Raw genomic sequence first — 16,834 nt, 5'->3', positions numbered from 1 at the left:
CCATAGGTTGAAAGAAGGGGGTAGTAAAAGCTTAACTTTTTACTGATAGTACGTTTTCCAAACGTAGAATATGGCATTCAAACTATATTTCACTGTTAAAATTGTTGGCAGATACGACGTGTCGTGGCGTCGTCGTCGCCCAGGTCGCAAACAGTTTTCCCGAAAGACTCGTATGGTGTACACACGCAATTCGGAGCCCAAAAATGTAACAAAATTTTTAGCAACGTTCTAGAAGCCGAGTCTATAAGAAAATGAAAATTACGAAAATATACCGTGCAATCAACGTCACTGCTCACGAGCCCCTTCCAGCGCCAAGTGCTCCTGTGTTCGGATTTCATCCAAGATGTCTAACCAGTCGAAAGTGTGCTCGGGCGATATGTTTTCATCTCTGCCCCCTGAAGTCTTATACGTCGTATTCTCCTTCTGCGACGTGTACACCTTGGGGCGACTTAGCTGCGTGTGTAGGCGCCTCAACGATTTGATAAGCACGAGCTATTTGTGGATCCATAGGAGCAAAAACATCCTGGCCACAAATCAGCGCGACCGACGCGTTTTGGAGAGGTAAGCCCGCTTTGCGGGAAGCTGCCGTTAGTAGTTTCCATGCAAGTCGGTTAATTTGTGCGCGATAAAACGTGCGTAACCTTGCAAAAAACACTCGTGTTTTGGCACTGTTTTGTCCTTCTCTTGTGGTGTTTCACACGCGCCTGGGCACACGGCGTCCGTTGCTAGCTGACCTATTTTTAATAAAGCGGTAGGTATTTCTCAGGTAAATGAATTGTGGACTGGGGAGTAGAATTTTACTGGCACCAGGCTTGTCCGACAAGCACATTGTTTCAGCTGTAACAATTGGAGTTTGCTTGCTTTCAGGTCGCGACACGTGCTCGGTCCGGTCGAAAAATGTTGGCTGTCAGTCCGCTGGCAGTCTCAACGCTACGAAGAGATCGTTATGCTCCGGCATTTTAAGAGGTAAGTTTACACTGCAGCGCATCAAAGACGTGCTCAATCGGTTCAAACTCATCCCGTGCCCAACGGCAGAGATGACTGTTTTTCTGCAGTCACTGGAGCTTACTTAAAAAAAAGCATTGACATTGATGCCTAGTAGACGACAGAACGACAAAAGAAGGTAAGTAAAAGCCTACATGAAGCTTCTTTGCCACATGCGAGTGGTGCACTATGCGTTACGACGGTAAAGGTTTATAGCGCACGAGATGTATTGGCTGAGCATTTGGCGCCAAAAGAGCAGTTATTGGGGCTCTTCCATTGTCAGTCCCTGAACTCGCCGTGAACTGACCAAGATGTAACAGTGCACGGCGTGTTCGGGACCTGTTTTTCACACGTATTCTCTTCTTGCGGTGCCAGAAGCTGTTGGTGGCCAGCCCGGAACAGGTAATCATAGTGCCCCAGTGTGAGTGCGAATGGACCGTTTTCCAGTACCGTTCCTACTAACGGCCGCAACGGCGAAATATAAAATGGCAGTCAGGCACTCCCCCCAAAAGTCTGTTGGAAAACTTGTGCACAAAACATTCTCGTCGTGTAGACAAAAGATGTAGACAAAAGTGAAGGAATACAAAAACAAGTGGTTTTGTGGAGAAGGCTACCTTGATTACATTGAGATAGCCTTCATGTGTTTCTTATAAGAGCCAGGAGGACAAAATACAACCTGGTTCAGTTAGAAAGAACTAGCCTTTCGTAACTCCGCTCTATTCCAGCCACAAAAGATGTTTTGTAACAAAAAAAAAAAAAAAAAACAAATGTTGCAAAACTTTCAGACTTTGAGCTACAGTGATGCAATATGAGCCAGCATTAAAGACATAGTTATCAGTTTGTTAAAGGCCAACTGCACTCAAATTTCGTCTTGGCCAAATTTACTTTGAGTGCACAGTGCATACCACCAAACCAACTGGGACATGACTGGCGGCCCCGTGAAATGTGTCGTTAATCAGCTAGAAGCGTTTAAAATGGCTCCGTCGCAGGAGACACTCCACTTGCCGGCATATCGCGCAAACAGCCATGAAGCGCAAGTGGCATCGCGGCCAGCCCTATTCTTTTTCCTACAGCCAGCCAGGAGAACCGGTCAAGCTGCGCTGTGCGCGCTTCTCATATGGCCTCACTTCTATGACCCAAAAGAGCACCGCCTAACAATGCATCACACTCATAGAAAGTACTTGCGGGACGTCAGAGATCAGGGAACCACCCTCCCCTACCCCAAAAAATTCGCCCGCCCTGACGCTGTCCTCAGTCGACGTGCACAAACGGGCACGCTACCAACACAACACATACAACACTACATAGACGGGCTTCCAGGCACACCATAATGCTCAGACTGCGACCAATACCCCAACCATGAACACACCCTCTGGACATGCCCAAACATACAAAGCACCCTGAGATCTTCCCTGCAACCGACTCCTGCCGCAAACTGCCCTACTTGCTGGGAGGCATGCTTGAAGAGCTCTATTGGACCACGCTTGTGAACCACATTAAAAATCCGCCAGGACTATGATAGCCAGGGTATAGTCCCTGTAACCCAACCAATAAGCCAAGCAGTCCTTTGGACACAGGTTGCAAAATAAAGTTTCTCTCTCTTCTCATATGGCTGCTGTGAGGGCGAAGCGTTGCGCGCAGGTTTGCTTCGGCCGATTGCGTGTGGCCGCTCGCTCACCGGCTGGACTGGCTGGCACGTCACTTCAGCCTGGCTGTAATGGCCACGCTCCTCTCAATTTTGCTTTCCTTTGCGCCGCAGATACGCGCATTTCAGCTGTCATATTTTGTATTTACTGTCTTTTTAGCCAGACTATATGGAAATGATGTTTTCAAGAGGTTTAAATTTTGAGTGCAGTTGGCCATTGACTGCAGGAAAGCATTTGAGTGATATGATCCAACATTATCAGAACGTTAATAAGGTGTCACCACTGCTTCATCTTTTTTTTTTTTTTTTATGGCTAACTACTGAAAATTTTGACCTCTTGAAAACCCTGTTTGCGTGTAGTCTGCCTAAAAAGACTGCACGATACAAAATGGGAATTCACCTACAAACTGGCCTGTCATGGCATTATCACATAAAACACACCCTGGCTTCTGCTAATCCCTCTTTTGGTTTTCTCAAGCGTAACCTTAAACATGCTCCTACTGGCATTCGCAAACTTGCCTTTATTACATTAATATGTTCTAAAATACAAAATGTATCAGCCATTTGGGATCCCCATCAGGCGCACATCATAACTGATATTGAACCTCTGCAAAACCGTGCAGCTCGCTTCATATATTCAGACTACTCACCTCATTCTAACGTCGCAGCACTAAAATGTTGCGCCGAACTACCTGGTCTAGCACATCGTCGTCAACTTTCCCACCTATCACTGTTCCATAAGCTTTATCACCGAATGTCACTTCATGATGATTACTTTGAGCCTCTTCCCGCCGTCATTTTCCCCCGCCACAACCATTCCTACTAAGCTAAACGCATAAGTTGCCACTCATCTGCTTTTGCCCAGTCTTTCATTCAACATACCATAGTCGAATGGAATAATTACCATCTCATATGGCCTCTCATAAAGGCAACACGAAATTCCAGGAACTAATCCAAAAGCTAACCTAACACTTTGCTCTCATTTTGGGTTTTTCTTTTCTTTCCTTCAAAACGTGTATTGAACAATTTTGTGTTTGCTCTGCATTTCCTTTTTTGTTGTGCTGATAGTTTTTGTACATCATATTCATGTTTGAATTCGTACCATTTGTATTATATTCCTGTCTTTTTTTTATTGTTATTATGTATTGAATTTGCATTATTACTCTTTTCAAGATACACTATTTTTTTGCGTTTACAGGTTGAACATTCCTGTTTCATTGTTTTATTTCTTTAACCTGTTTTTTTATTGCGCTAATACAATATGTGTGCTATGTAAACCCCCATGTAATACCCCCTTACGGGGAACTTTAGGGGTATTGTGAATGAATGAATGAATCAATGACAGCTGAAATATGTGCGTGCACAGTGCAAACAACCAGCGAAAATTTGCAATTTTTGAAACCCGGATTGAGACGAGTACGGCTGTTACAGCTAGTTTGAAGTGACATTGCAGCCGGAAAGCGAGCGGCCGGCCAGCCGGAGCATTCCTGTGCACAACTGCTTTGCATGCGTGGCAGCTCTAGGAGGAGCGTGCCCAGTGGTGCTCGGTTGGTTCTCCTAGCTGGTTGGAGGACCAAGCAACCGGCTGGCTGGAATGTCACTTCTGCTACATAACTGTTTGCGTGATTTGCCGGCAGGTGCAGCTGCGGAGGTAGTTTAAACATTTCTGATTAGCAAGGCATTTCCCGAGGCTACTGTTCGTGTCCCAGTTTGCTTGGTGGTATGTACTGAATGTTCACAATTTTGGCTGAGTAAAATTTCAGTGCAGTTGGTCTTTAATATCTATGTTAGTAATATATTTGTTTGAAGTTTGCAGTAAGATTGGTGTTGTTATTATTGAGACGAAGCATTTTTTAAATGAACCAAACTAGTATTCTATCTTCATGGCCCCTTTAAATGGCTTTGGGCTAGTTGTTTCATAACTGGTTGGATTAAAATGGCAACATAGGTGAAGAAATTCACAACCCGAGCGCTGTTGGGTAGATGAGAATGTGGGCAGATCACTTGATGGAAACCAGCTCAGCTTTATGCTTTGTTCTACTGAGCACAAGGCTGGGGGTTTGATGCTGGACTTTTCCTGATGGAGGTTGGAAACGCCCTTGTGTCGAAATTTCACCACGCATTCAAAATCCCCAGCTGCTTTAACTTGAACCGTAGCCCTTCATTAATCTGCACTTCATAGCCCAGGTGCACATTCATCCCGTAAAAATCCAAATTTCAGCTTAGTTAGTTGAGCTAGTGGAACTAGTAGACTGTAAATGCGAGGCATTCATAGAGAATATCGGCATGGTACTTGTCACAAACTTTTTAAAGTTCCCACATCAAATTTATTCTTCTGGGTTCCAATTACGTTAATTTCAGCTTATGCTAAACTAAGCAGCCACATGCTTTTGCAGCTTTTGTCAGTGTTTTAGTTGTGTGTGGTCAGTTTGGAATAGTCTTCACGTACATTCCAGTGAAGTGAATGCTAGGGACAAAGTTTAAATTCAGAGCCTGCCTCAGTTGAATAACGCAAGTGTAATAATGGTCGAAGCGAGGTACAGCATTTTTTGTCAAAGCCGTGGCATCCTAGAAGTAACTAGAAAAATTCATGCTGTGAATGCAGGAAAAGGCACTGCAGTCATGATAGGCCTCATTGGGAAGTCTTGTCAACCATCCTTAGGTTCTTCCTTTGGCACTCCTAAAATCTTGGGGGGTATCCTTAAATTTTAGACAAAAACTTAGCTTGAACTCTGGTTGCATGCAGGCAACTCCAACAACTGGTTGAACAGTGTCCAAATTGCAATCTTGTTCATATTAAGTGCCCTGTTTACAAAAAGATTTCTAAATACAATGCCCTTCATGGGTGGAGCTTAACAGGAGGTGTAGCTAAAAACTAAAGAGTTCGTGAAGACAAAATTTAAGTTTGGTTCATCAAAGAGGCTGCTTTGTCCCAATAGCAATGGTACAAATTTTATCACAAACTACAGACAAATAATCTAGGTATTAAGGGCAGCAGATGACGCAGGGGGGACACACCAGCCACTTTCTTTCCAGATACTTATAGTCGAGCCCGCTTATAACAAACACATCGGGAAACTGAAATCAGTATTTATATACACTTTTCGCTACATCTGGACACAAAATCTATGTATAAAAATGGTAACAGGAAACGAAGGTTTGTCCGTTATAGCTGTTATTTCGTTAAAACCGGGTTCGCTGTAAGCAGGCTATACTGTATAAGATGGACTTGATGTAATTGGTAGGTGCCAACCAAAGCCACCGCCGCTAAACCTGACTGTGTGGTTGTAGGGCTACTAGCTGTTTGATTGTATCACTTGAATGTTAATGTGCAGTTAACACACTGGTAACTATTTTGTACTCTCTGTTGCATCACTGGTGATGCCGTGTAGCTCATAATTTGGACGTTTTGGCGTTTTTTGTTTTTTTTTTTTTTTTCCTCACTAGAAGAAAGTTCCGTGGCTGGATCGAAATGGGAGTGGGTTACCAGAGGCTAGTTCTTTCAAGTTAAATAAGGTTGTGTTTTGTCTTAATGGGTCCCTTCATGCCTAGAGGAAAAACTCGCACTTGATTTTGCATGCTTTGAGTTGTTTCCGCAAAAGCTTCAGTGCGAGATTGTCAGCAGTAGGCATTGTGCGCTTTGATAGTCATTTATGCGTGCATCTTCGCAACGAAACGATTTTGCATACTGTAGAGCCGGCTAGCTTTGGGCCCTGGATCTGGGCAGGTGAATTTCGCGAGGGTGTTTGCGGATTGTTACGGGCCAGCAGAGAAACGGGCCTCTCTGAAATCAGTCTCGCTCAGACGGGCTGCTCCACAGGTTCATCCCCTGGCTCCAGCTCGAGCGCGAAAATGTCTGGTACAGCCAGGGTGCTTCCATCCTCAAGTTTGGGCGAAGCCGTGATGGGGGCATCAAAGAGAGGCAGATCATGGCGCTGTGCGGCCACGCGGACGACGTCGGCCGCTTCGTGTGCAAGCGTGGCCTCTGCATCAGCGGGGGAAGGTCAGTCGTGGCCACTCCTAGCCTGCCTCTTCCTGCGCCCCCTGAGCCCAATTCCGTTGCATGTGCCAGCAGTCACCCTGAGTTTGAGAGTTTTGTTTTCTAACCCAGTGATGGCTCCTTTGTCATTTGGAAGTCGCACCGTGGGTCAACCTTGCACCAGCGTCGGTACTGCCACGCTAAAGCCATCAGTAGTGTGGACTACTGCCAGAACACTGTGGTGACTGGCTCCCGGGACAAAACGATCAAGGTAGGTACAGCCATGCACTTCTCAAACTCTGCTGCTGTCGGTATCAGTTTTGACATTGGTGAATTTTATTCCGTGAGGGGTGTGTTTAGTTTCGCAGGCGTTGGGCTTGTGTAAGCGGGTTGACCTGTACTTGGTAGTTGCCCGTGTGATTTTTGCTGTGCTGCTTGTTTGTTTATTTATATACGTACCTTTACAAAATTATTTTGTTAATTTATATACATGCCTTTACAAAAATAGCAGCCACAATAAATTCAAAAGGCAGGTTTTTAGGCAGCCTTTACTTTGTGGAATTGGGGGCTGTCAAGGAAAAACAATGGTGAAATTGTGCCTTTGTGTGAATTAGTACTTCAGTCTGTAGCTAAATCACTTTCTTTAATGGTTATAGCCACAAAAACTATGACAAGTTTTAATTTAGGGAATATCTTGGAAAGGGGCAGGGGTACCCTACCCTTACATTACCGTATTTACCCGATTAACGTGCACCTTTTTTCCGGAAGAATAGCTTGAAAAATTGCATGCGCGTTAGAATCGGATACGAAACTGAAACTGCCGAAACAGCGGAAATTTCGTCCCACCCATCGCCATCTCAAGATGGCGCCAAACCTTTTAGCAACGATTTTTCGGATGCAGGAAGCATAGGCGCCTAGGCTTTTCTATCGGCATTCTCACAAATCGTCAAATCGTTCCACTTACGCGCTTGATAATAGCAATGGCAGCAGCAGCTCTCACGTGTTCAAAATGAGCGGTCGGCTGAAGCGTGCGCCTCTGGAGAAGCTCGCGGGATGGGCGTGCGAGGCGTGGGCCACGATCCCATGGACCATGGTTGAACATTCATTCGTTCAGAAGTGTGGCATCGTGAATGTGCTTGACGGTACCGAGGACGAGATGTTGTGGTCAGCGGAGAGCGACGAGGAGTGAGATTACTTTGGGAAATAAATCGCCCGTTTCTCTCGCATTTGTTTGTCTGGGTCACAAAGTTCCGTGCGTGTTACAATGGAAGGTGCAAGTGTGTTTTTTTTTTTTTTTTTTTTTTTTTTTTTTGTGGCCAGGAAAATTGGGTGCGCGTTAGAATCGGGTAAGTACGGTATTTTGCAAATAATTTGCTCCTGTGCTGCCATTATTTTTTTACTATTATTATTTACCCAGGTTGTAGAGTAGTGGTCCCAGATTTTTAGCGCATTTTGCTGTGGCTGTGGCCTGTGTCGCTTCCTGAAATAGGTGACTGGTAAAAAGCGCAAAGGCTCATGGATACATTGTTTTCTCCCCCGGAGTGCCGCCACATCCGGTTCGGGAGCTCTCCTGGCCTCCCATACGCCGTCGGCATTCACGGGCGTGTGTGCTTGTTGTTTATTGGTTTTTACCAGGGGAAAAAAACGCTCATCCATCGGGCATTCCAAAACTAACAACGATTGACCCTGCTAGGGGTTTATCTTACAGGTAAGCACCCTGTGACAAATAACCAACGCACGCGCGCGGCTGAAAGCCGCCGCCATTGTATGGGAGGGCATGAGAAATCTCGAACCGGAAGTTGCGGGAGCAGACGACGTACCCGTGAGCCTTTGCGCTTTTAGATGCGACTGCATCTCATTCACTCGCTTTGTCCCTCCATACGGCGATAGCGAACACTCTCCGATAGCGAACACTCTCTCTTGAGGGGCATTGGATTGGATTCGATTAAGTTGGGTTGGATTGGATTGGATTAAAGTGGATTGTGTTGCGTCATAGCCGCGCCACGTTGCGTCATAGCCGAGGTCGTTCCAGCACCGGCCAAAGAAATAAAGAATACATTATACGTGTTACTCACACGTTTCACGCAATTAGAGAATCAACCCAACGGAAACACCAAGTGAACCCCCAAGATGCGTCGCATCTTCACAGGGTTCCCCTCGCGGGAAGGTGGGGTAATTTTTTACCGGTCACCTATGTTGCTATGCGAACCGAAAACTAGTGCAGTCCAAAAGTAGTTTCAGCCGCGCTGCATCGTTCATGCTCTGTGCTGTGTCCACATCCATTAGCAGGCTTTGGATACTGGACTGGCACACAAGCTTTCCATCTAGGACGTCCGACAGGTTAGCATAGAGCTTCCTTGCACTTTAAAACGCTCTGGTTTGCCTCGGCGCTGCACAGTCGCAATGCGCGCAGTTATCATGCTGTTTTCAGTTCCTTGCAATTATCAAAGGTTGGCCACAGTGTAAAGGGTTTTAGTGGTGCACTTGTGGTGGTCCATCTACAGATTTGGTCTCTGAATGAGAAGTTTGTGTCGACTCTGGCCTCCACCATCCGCCTCCGGGACCGCGTGTGCTCTGTGGCCATAATGGAGGACAGCCAGCTTCTCCTCTCGGGCTCTGCCGGCTGCCATGGGGTCCCGCCCCTGCAGGCCTTTGACTTGAACACGCAAGTTTCCACCCTGTCTGTGATGGGGCCACACACGCGTGCATAATCCTATCACGTGTCTGATCCACATCACTGTACCCAAGGCAAGGTGCATGAGCTAATGCATGAGGGGTGTAATGCATTTGCAGAGGCCTGTTTGATCAACAGTGAAATAGCTGGTGCTGTAAGGTACGTTATGAGTTTCGAGTGACATGCCCAGTTGTGTTGGGGTTTTCTATTACTACAACATCCGCTGGCAAAATTATGCCAATTTATGCAGAAAGTGCCTACTTTGGATATCGCGATATTGGTAATAATACAATAGCAGCAGAGCATGCAGTACAGAATTTTCGCAGCAACTAGTGGCACCTGGTGGACCACGGGGGGAGATTGTGTTGGAGAACACCTCGTGTCTGCTGGTGTTGACCTGGCTGTTGTAGGGAGTTTGCGCTGTCATGCAAGAAATTGTTACCCGAAAAGGCAGCCATTGGTTAATAGGTACGCAGGAAGTACACATATGCTGTGCCTTAGTAACATCACTACTTGTGTGGAAGTATATTTTTGCACCCACTGTAAAAATTGCAGTTAAAGATTTTTTTCTCTCACCTTTGGTATGCTAGTGCTTTTCATAGCTTTCGATGACAAGTAATGCAGAGAGATTACAAGTCACATTCTGAATTTTGGTTGATGACTGAGAAAAATAAGCATTGAGAAAAACAACTCTGAGAAAAACACCTGTGTAATATTACCAAACAAAGCGCCGAAATAAATGAGACATGGCTGTGCCAATCATGGAATATAGTGCAGAAGCAGCGTACATACGTGCCTATAAAGCATTGTCCAATATGCCATCACAGGTGTGTGCTGCTCTGAGGGCATTATAATGTGTTAGTAGGCTTAGGAGTATGTGCAGAGGATTCTTAGTGCGCAATCAAATTATGTGTGGTTAACTCTTCTGGTGTTTGCGCTGTAACTACTTGATTGAACTCCTTGACTGACTGAAATGGTCGAGTTGAACCATTTTATGAAGCCTACACAATCCTGTGGATAGGTGCCACTGTCGGCAAGCTTGGTTCGTGCTGCCGCCGTAACTCGTGTAAGAAGTGAACTGCTGCCATCGCTTACTTAAGCCATGACCTGTGTAAGCCGCTTTTCTCACGTGAGCGATTGTCCTGCAGCAACTTGCCTTTGCGTGTGCAAGTTCATCTCGGGTCTCCATTTCAACGGTGCCCAACAGAAGCCCAGCTCAGCCAGCACACCACTGCATGGGGGAAACGACGACACAATCGTGACACCAACGCGAGCTGGTCTTACCGCCTCACTGCTTCTTTGCCTCCAGGTGGCAGAAAAACTGCTTTATGACTTAACTTCTGCCAGACCTCACAACCCCAAGTGCTTAAATTTGATGACCTTCTGTCTGGAAGAAGCAGCCGAGGGTGCTCAAGCATTAAATTGCGGTCACTAAAATGGATAGCAGCTTTTGAGAGAGCTAGCTGTACCAGCAACCAGCTGAAGTACCGCTATCTAGTTCTGCATGCTTGGTGGAAGAGCCTTTTTTGCCATGTACTGGTGGAGCCTGATGGTGCTCAAGCAGTAGCATAGCAGACAAATCGTAATGTGCTCTCGGTTCATAAGGGGATAGTAAGGCATTAATTTCGGGGTGTAGGAAACTTGCATGTGAATTTTGCCCCATGGCTAGAGCCACAGGTGAAGCGGGTTCTGTGTGCGAAAATGTTTGTTCACTGGTAAAACGCTGCAGCAGCTTTGGGAGCGAGAGAAAAGTGGCAGGGGCTGGCCCTTCAGCTCAGTTGGCCTACTGGCAACTTGCGTGTGCTTTTCAGGGGCGCACGGGTCGCCATGGTGGGAGGACCAGACCACCGCAACGGTGCTGGCGTGATGCACGTGTACCCGGAGTCGCCGACTCAGCTGCTTTCATGCGGCTACGACACATTTGTGCGACTGTGGGATGTGCGCACCCCTGACAGGTGGTAAGTGCATGCCGTGGGTGCACAGGCACCAATACTTTGGGAAGCATGGGACCAGCTTGGGTAGCACCTGAACCGTGTGCAAGGTGTCAGTTCAAAGTTTGCTGGAACCTGGCTATAGTGAAGCAGTCAGAACCAGACTGAAGGAAGTTGTGCGATTTCAGGAAATTGACAATAGCCAGCTCCGCATAAAACAACTGCTGTTGAACTTAAAAAAGGGGTAGCAAGAATAGCTGATGTTTAGGAAACTGGAAACAAGCCGTGCAGGTGTAGGAATAGCACCCAAGGGGGCACACTGCTCTGAAAACAATTTCTTTTAATTTTGAAGTGAACTCTCTGTCAGCCTTGCTGCTTTTTTCCCCACTGCTTTGAAATATGCCATTATTTTTTTAGTTGGTCAATTAGTTTCCAAGATAATCAGAGATAATTAGCCATTTTGGGGGGAACAATAGACAAAACAGTGTACTATGAACACTGGTGAATGTAATAAACAAAGCATTTTTATCAATCGCTTGGAACTAATTGTACAGCTCATTAAATTTCAGTGTTTGAAATGGGGGTTCGAAATAGTCCCTTTCTACTGGTGCCACCAAGGTTTATAAGGAGCTGTAAAATTAGTTCCAAGCGATTGATTAAAAAACCGCTTCATTTATTACATTCACCAGTGTTGATAGTATTAGAAAATATATGAAGATAAGTTTTATGACTAACATTAAAGAAATTGTTTTAAAAGCAGTGTCCCCCCTCAATGTCGTGTTTAGAAAGTTCTTCGGTTCATTGGGGGAAAAGAAAAAAAACATAAATGGGCCTCATGCAAATCCGTGCTAGCTTAAGTGGAAATGAACCTATTACACTGCTGCTCGGCAGTTCACCATCGAAAGTTTGGCACCTTTGGTGTTGGACCATTAGTAGGTTTGGTGGGGAATGTTTTTGTGGTTGGTGCAGATTCTTGGCACGTAATTGAAATTGTGATTTGAGGGGGTTTACTGCAACAACACAGTTGCTTATCAACAGAACTAACTGCGGCTGGAACTATGGGCTGCTGCCATGCCCAGTGTCTCACAGTGAGCGGAGTTGTTGATGTAGCAGGGTCCTTGCTGTACAACAGTCCCCTGATAAAGGTTTAAAAACAATCTGCACCTAACGTTTCTGAACCTTCAAAGCTCCGAGTTATGTGCATCATTCTGCAGAATTTTGCTGTGACACGCCAGTCAGAGCGGGCGGAGGGCTGAGAAGGCCAGGAGCAGGTGCACCAATGGCAACAGTTTCAATGCATTCAGACCAGCCACGTCTTCCTGGCTTGGCTACCCAGAGAGGTTTTAGGCTTAGCATCATAGTGAACTACTAATGGCTGTTTTCACTAGATTCTGAGTGCAGTTTTGCTTCACATTATCAACGCCCTTCCCACATGTGCAACTTTGTTGTCATTGACAAAAGTTGCATTCTGGTGAGCTGTGAGAAGCTGCTAGTTTGTGATTGCGGACAGAGCATGTTGGGGCCGCATGGCGTGCAGATGCTGCTCTGCCTTCCATATCTTAATGCACGATTTACCAAATCTACACTCTGAGTTCAGCATTGTAAAAGATTGCAATGTTGTTTCCAAAAAGGAGCACTTAAGACTGAGATGCTTCTCAAGCTGGCTTTGCATTTTGGACCTGTAAGGTTGCAGAAGGGCGCACTTCTAGCATAGGTTTTGTTCTTGTAACATGTCAAAGGGGCCTTGAAGACAGAATATAAATTTGTTTATTCAAAAATTTGGTGCTTTATAGTACCTTTAGCGCTTGTGCCTTATTCACTGAAGAATTAAACAATTTAAGCCAACATTTTAATCCTTTTGCTTCATCGTATGTGATGTGATATCAGCAATGACGTTTTGTGGACAGGCACCTAAAACGAAATTTGGCATGCTGACTAAAACTGCTGCTATCTGCCCCCCCCCCCTCTCTCTTTAACGTCCGTTACCATCCACCATTCTTGACATTGCAGCAATACTGCTCAGGGATCGCTGTTTGCATTCAGTTTCTTCTGACGGGATTTGCACCTGCTGTATTTTTATTACGGTTGATAATAATCATTTGATAAAAAATTGGGTATGAATCGGCAAATAGGGTCACGTAAGTGGCGGTGTTGCTTATGTCAGTTGGCGAGTGTTGTCAGACAAGCCCGACGCACCCGACGGCTGTGTTAAGCAGCATTGGCTGGCATAGAGCCACAGTAACTTCTACGTTTACACATTCTGTCATAGCTTCCTTTGCTTACTGCAGCATTCTTACTGCCATAAAAAGAATATGCCCTAAATTTAAGCTCCTCCTGCAAGCTTATCATCACTGTTTAATTTGCATTGGATTTTGTCTGCCTCAGCCAATCACAACAAGCTGCCCATAATACATCGTAACTCTAGTGCAGGAATGGAGCTGGTCAGTTGCATGCCTATTCTCTGTTTTCCTCGTTATACAGCTTATTTGAGTGAGGTTTTCGTTAAAAGTGGCGTCAGTGTTGTTCTAACGAGGCAATCTTCCGAGTGGACCAAACTTGCATTTTGTCTTTGTGGCACCAAAGAGGCGAGTAACCGAAAAATGAAGTACAAGTTAGGCTTCTGAATACAGGGGATAGTGTCCGGAGACTGAAATGCAACCGTTGTGCAAAGTTTGTGCACCAATAAGCCAGCAGTAGCACGCAGTGTTGCTTCTTCCTGGATGGTGCCGACATGCCATTCGCCGTTGCAGTGTTGGTTCTTGGGAAGACCCCCATGACTCGACTGTCTACTGCGTGGCCAGTGACCACAATGTGACCGTGCTGAGTGGCACTAACCGCTATGGTGTGGTGAGGCTCTGGGACAAGCGCATGGTGAACGAGGTCGCGGTCAGTATGCATCACTTTTGCTATATGCTGATAAGCACTGAGCAGCTTATACTTGTGTTGCAAGTGCTCTGCCATTTCACTAGAGGCTTTTGCAGAACTGCAAAAACAACAGATGCACTATCGGCGTCAAATGAAACGCGAACACGAAAATATGAATCAGAACGTGCAAAATTGAAAAATACTGTTCGCAGAATTCATTTAACGGCACGTTATTGGTATATTTGGAAATCCACTTTTCCCAACTTTGTTTTTGTAACTAAGCCACGCGTAATTTTGGCTTGCATGGAAAGAAATCGCGCTAATTGTGCGTTCAGGTTCATGTTTTCGTGTTCGCGTTTCATTTTACGCCGATAGTACCTCGTGCAGAGCAAATACTGCATTTATTCAAGTATAGGTCAACCATTTCTTGCCATAAATATTACCTGTACTTGTTGACAAACAATTGACAAATATTACCTGTACTTGTTGACCTGTACTTGTTGACAAACAACAGGAATGTAACATATTCCTGTTGTTTCTAACATGGCTTGAAACATGGTTGGTTTACAGGCATTGGGGCCAACCCATATTCGAGTAAATGTGGTCGGTTTCAGATAGTGCTAGTAATAGTGACACTACAGTTCAATGTGCTTGTGGCTTACTCAGTGGAAAATAGTTCGTTTTGATATGCTGCATTATTCAGTGTTTATGGCCATTGATGTGAGCACATCTGGTTGCTAAGGATTTGCACTGTAGGTGTTTAAAACAATGGGGTTAAAATAAGATTAGTTTTTATGATATATTTTTTACCTTTTGTAGGGCCACTCGGAGCACAATTCTCTGTACGTTGCGTAGAAACCTTAGCCTAGCATTGACATCTGTGGTGGGAAAATGGACGTGGTGCAACTTTTTTTAGAGGCCCTTGTTCCAAGAAACAAGAGCACCTATTTCTATGACATTCAGATACTTTATTGTTTACCAATATTCAAGCCTGAAACGACGAGAAAAAATACATAAACTGGACTCGTCATTGGGCGCGTAAATGACCGAGTGCATTGGCATGTCGTGTGCACTCATTGGCAATTATTAATCCTGTTACAGATGTTCTACGTTGGCATCGGCAACAGCCCGGTGTACTCGGTGGTGTTTGACCCCTGCTACATGTACGTGGCCCTTGATCAGTCTTTCAACATGCTCTCCTTCACGGGCTCTTCGTGGGTTCCCCTTGCCATTGAGTAGGCGAGAGTTCTAGTCGACGACATCTTGAGAGTCTCAACCACGGCTAGGATGGAGACGCCCGTCCATGCAAGCCAGCAAGGACTCGACACTTGTTCATTGCCCAAGGGGGTAAAAGGACTGCCTCCCGGTGGTTTTCACTGTTGTTTCCTTTAAAATAAAGCACCTGTGCCTAATACAAAGTTCTTAAAATGCGCCTAGTTTTTTTTTTTTCTTTCACACTTGAGGCCACATGGAACTGTGGCCTCAATTTAGAGCTGTGCACTTCATGTGGAAAAATGAACCCTACTAGCTCCTCTCCCCATGCCACTGCATGCCATTTGAGCAAGGCCAGAAATCCTCTAGGCCTTCTGAGCAAGCACATGGTATGCAGAGTCCACTGCCATGCATCACAGTACAAAGAAAAAGCATCTTCATTACATCCTCTCTCTCCAGTCGGGAGAAAGCAGACAGCCCGAAGATGGGAGCAAGCTCAGAAGGTGACTGCCACTGCGTCGATAAGAATTAACTTTGAAGTCCGCATAGCACACTGCAAGCAGCTATCTTAACAAGCACGATTCCGCTTCTCCAATCGGTGTATAGGCTGGCCAGAAGGGGCAACTCTTGCAGCAAGGAGACTGTGGGTTGGTTTACACTACCTCAGCATTTTTGCACATCACCCCATAAAGTGTGGCTGCAACACTAAGGCCACTGTGCTCAGTTGTAGTACCATGTGGCGGTTGATTTCAGTGTGCCAGGATCAACGTGCGTGTTCTCTTCATGCACAGTGGGAAGACCCGAAATATGCGAAGAACGCGTTCAACGTTCTGCCTCACCGAGCTGATTCGTTAGGCATAGGGAGGCGAAGCTAAAGTTTGCCGGGTGAGGGCAGCGCTGATTCTATCGCGAAGCAGCGTCCTTTTCGGTTCGAGGGAGTCGGAAGGGGAAGGAACCCGCCGCTCTTTGTGCGTGCTGGGTTAATGGGTTAAGTGGCTCGTGCAGCCAGCGGTCGCTTTGTTCACATTCGGTGTTCGGTGCAGGAGGACAGAATTGGGTCTGGAAGTGTGACAGTGTGCACCCAGAGCTGCACGTGCACTTGCCAGACGCGGAGGAGCGGGCAGGCGGGCGTCTGCTTAGAGCGCTGAAAAGCCGTTCACCAAACGCAGTCGTTTCCCGATGTCTGAGGTGGTGAGACCAGCCAAGGGTCGCCCATAATATTGTTGCGTGGTCGGCTGCCACAGCAGTAGCAAGACGAAGGATAAGAATCCACCGGTGCGATTCTACAGATTTCCGAGAAAAGCTTACCAAAACGAAAGACAGCAAGCATGGATCACTGTGCGAAGGGTCAAGTAAGTAGGTGGCACATTTGTTATTGTACTTCTCCACTTTCAGTTTACATTTCCTGTCAGTCAAAACGCGAACTAGTGTTCTAAAATTATTCTGAGTTCCCGGCCCCTTTTTCTTACGAAATGCATGCTGCCAATTGTTCAGCTGGTGCCGTTCGATAACTTCTAAGGTATAGGGCTACCTATCTGCATAAA

The 16,834-nt window shown here is 45.9% G+C and overlaps 1 protein-coding gene across 1 annotated transcript; it reads left to right on the top strand.

Annotated features, from left to right (window-relative positions):
- Window positions 1-129: 129 nt before the first annotated feature.
- LOC144156039 (F-box/WD repeat-containing protein 4) lies at window positions 130-15,506 on the top strand. The gene is made up of 8 exons (XM_077687810.1): window positions 130-561; window positions 868-966; window positions 6,450-6,632; window positions 6,741-6,879; window positions 9,113-9,273; window positions 11,094-11,240; window positions 13,964-14,099; window positions 15,180-15,506. The coding sequence occupies exons 1-8, from the start codon at window positions 344-346 to the stop codon at window positions 15,315-15,317; spliced, it is 1,221 nt and encodes a 406-aa protein (XP_077543936.1). The 5' UTR covers window positions 130-343; the 3' UTR covers window positions 15,318-15,506.
- The last annotated feature ends 1,328 nt before the right edge of the window (window positions 15,507-16,834 follow it).

Source organism: Haemaphysalis longicornis, unplaced genomic scaffold (genome assembly GCF_048455015.1).
Source record: "Haemaphysalis longicornis isolate Haplotype H1 unplaced genomic scaffold, Haemaphysalis longicornis Haplotype H1 scaffold_1, whole genome shotgun sequence".
NCBI classification, from domain to species: Eukaryota; Metazoa; Arthropoda; class Arachnida; order Ixodida; family Ixodidae; genus Haemaphysalis; species Haemaphysalis longicornis.
The sequence above is the reverse complement of the archived record's forward strand: the minus strand, read 5'-3'. Positions and strand labels throughout refer to the sequence as shown.

Coding starts and splice junctions, on each gene's coding strand:
- LOC144156039 (XM_077687810.1), top strand. CDS start 344: ATGTCTAACCAGTCGAAAGTGTGCTCGGGCGATATGTTTTCATCTCTG. Junction 9,274..11,093: donor CAGGCCTTTGACTTGAACAC/GCAAGTTTCCAC, acceptor TGTGCTTTTCAG/GGGCGCACGGGTCGCCATGG. Junction 14,100..15,179: donor GCATGGTGAACGAGGTCGCG/GTCAGTATGCAT, acceptor ATCCTGTTACAG/ATGTTCTACGTTGGCATCGG.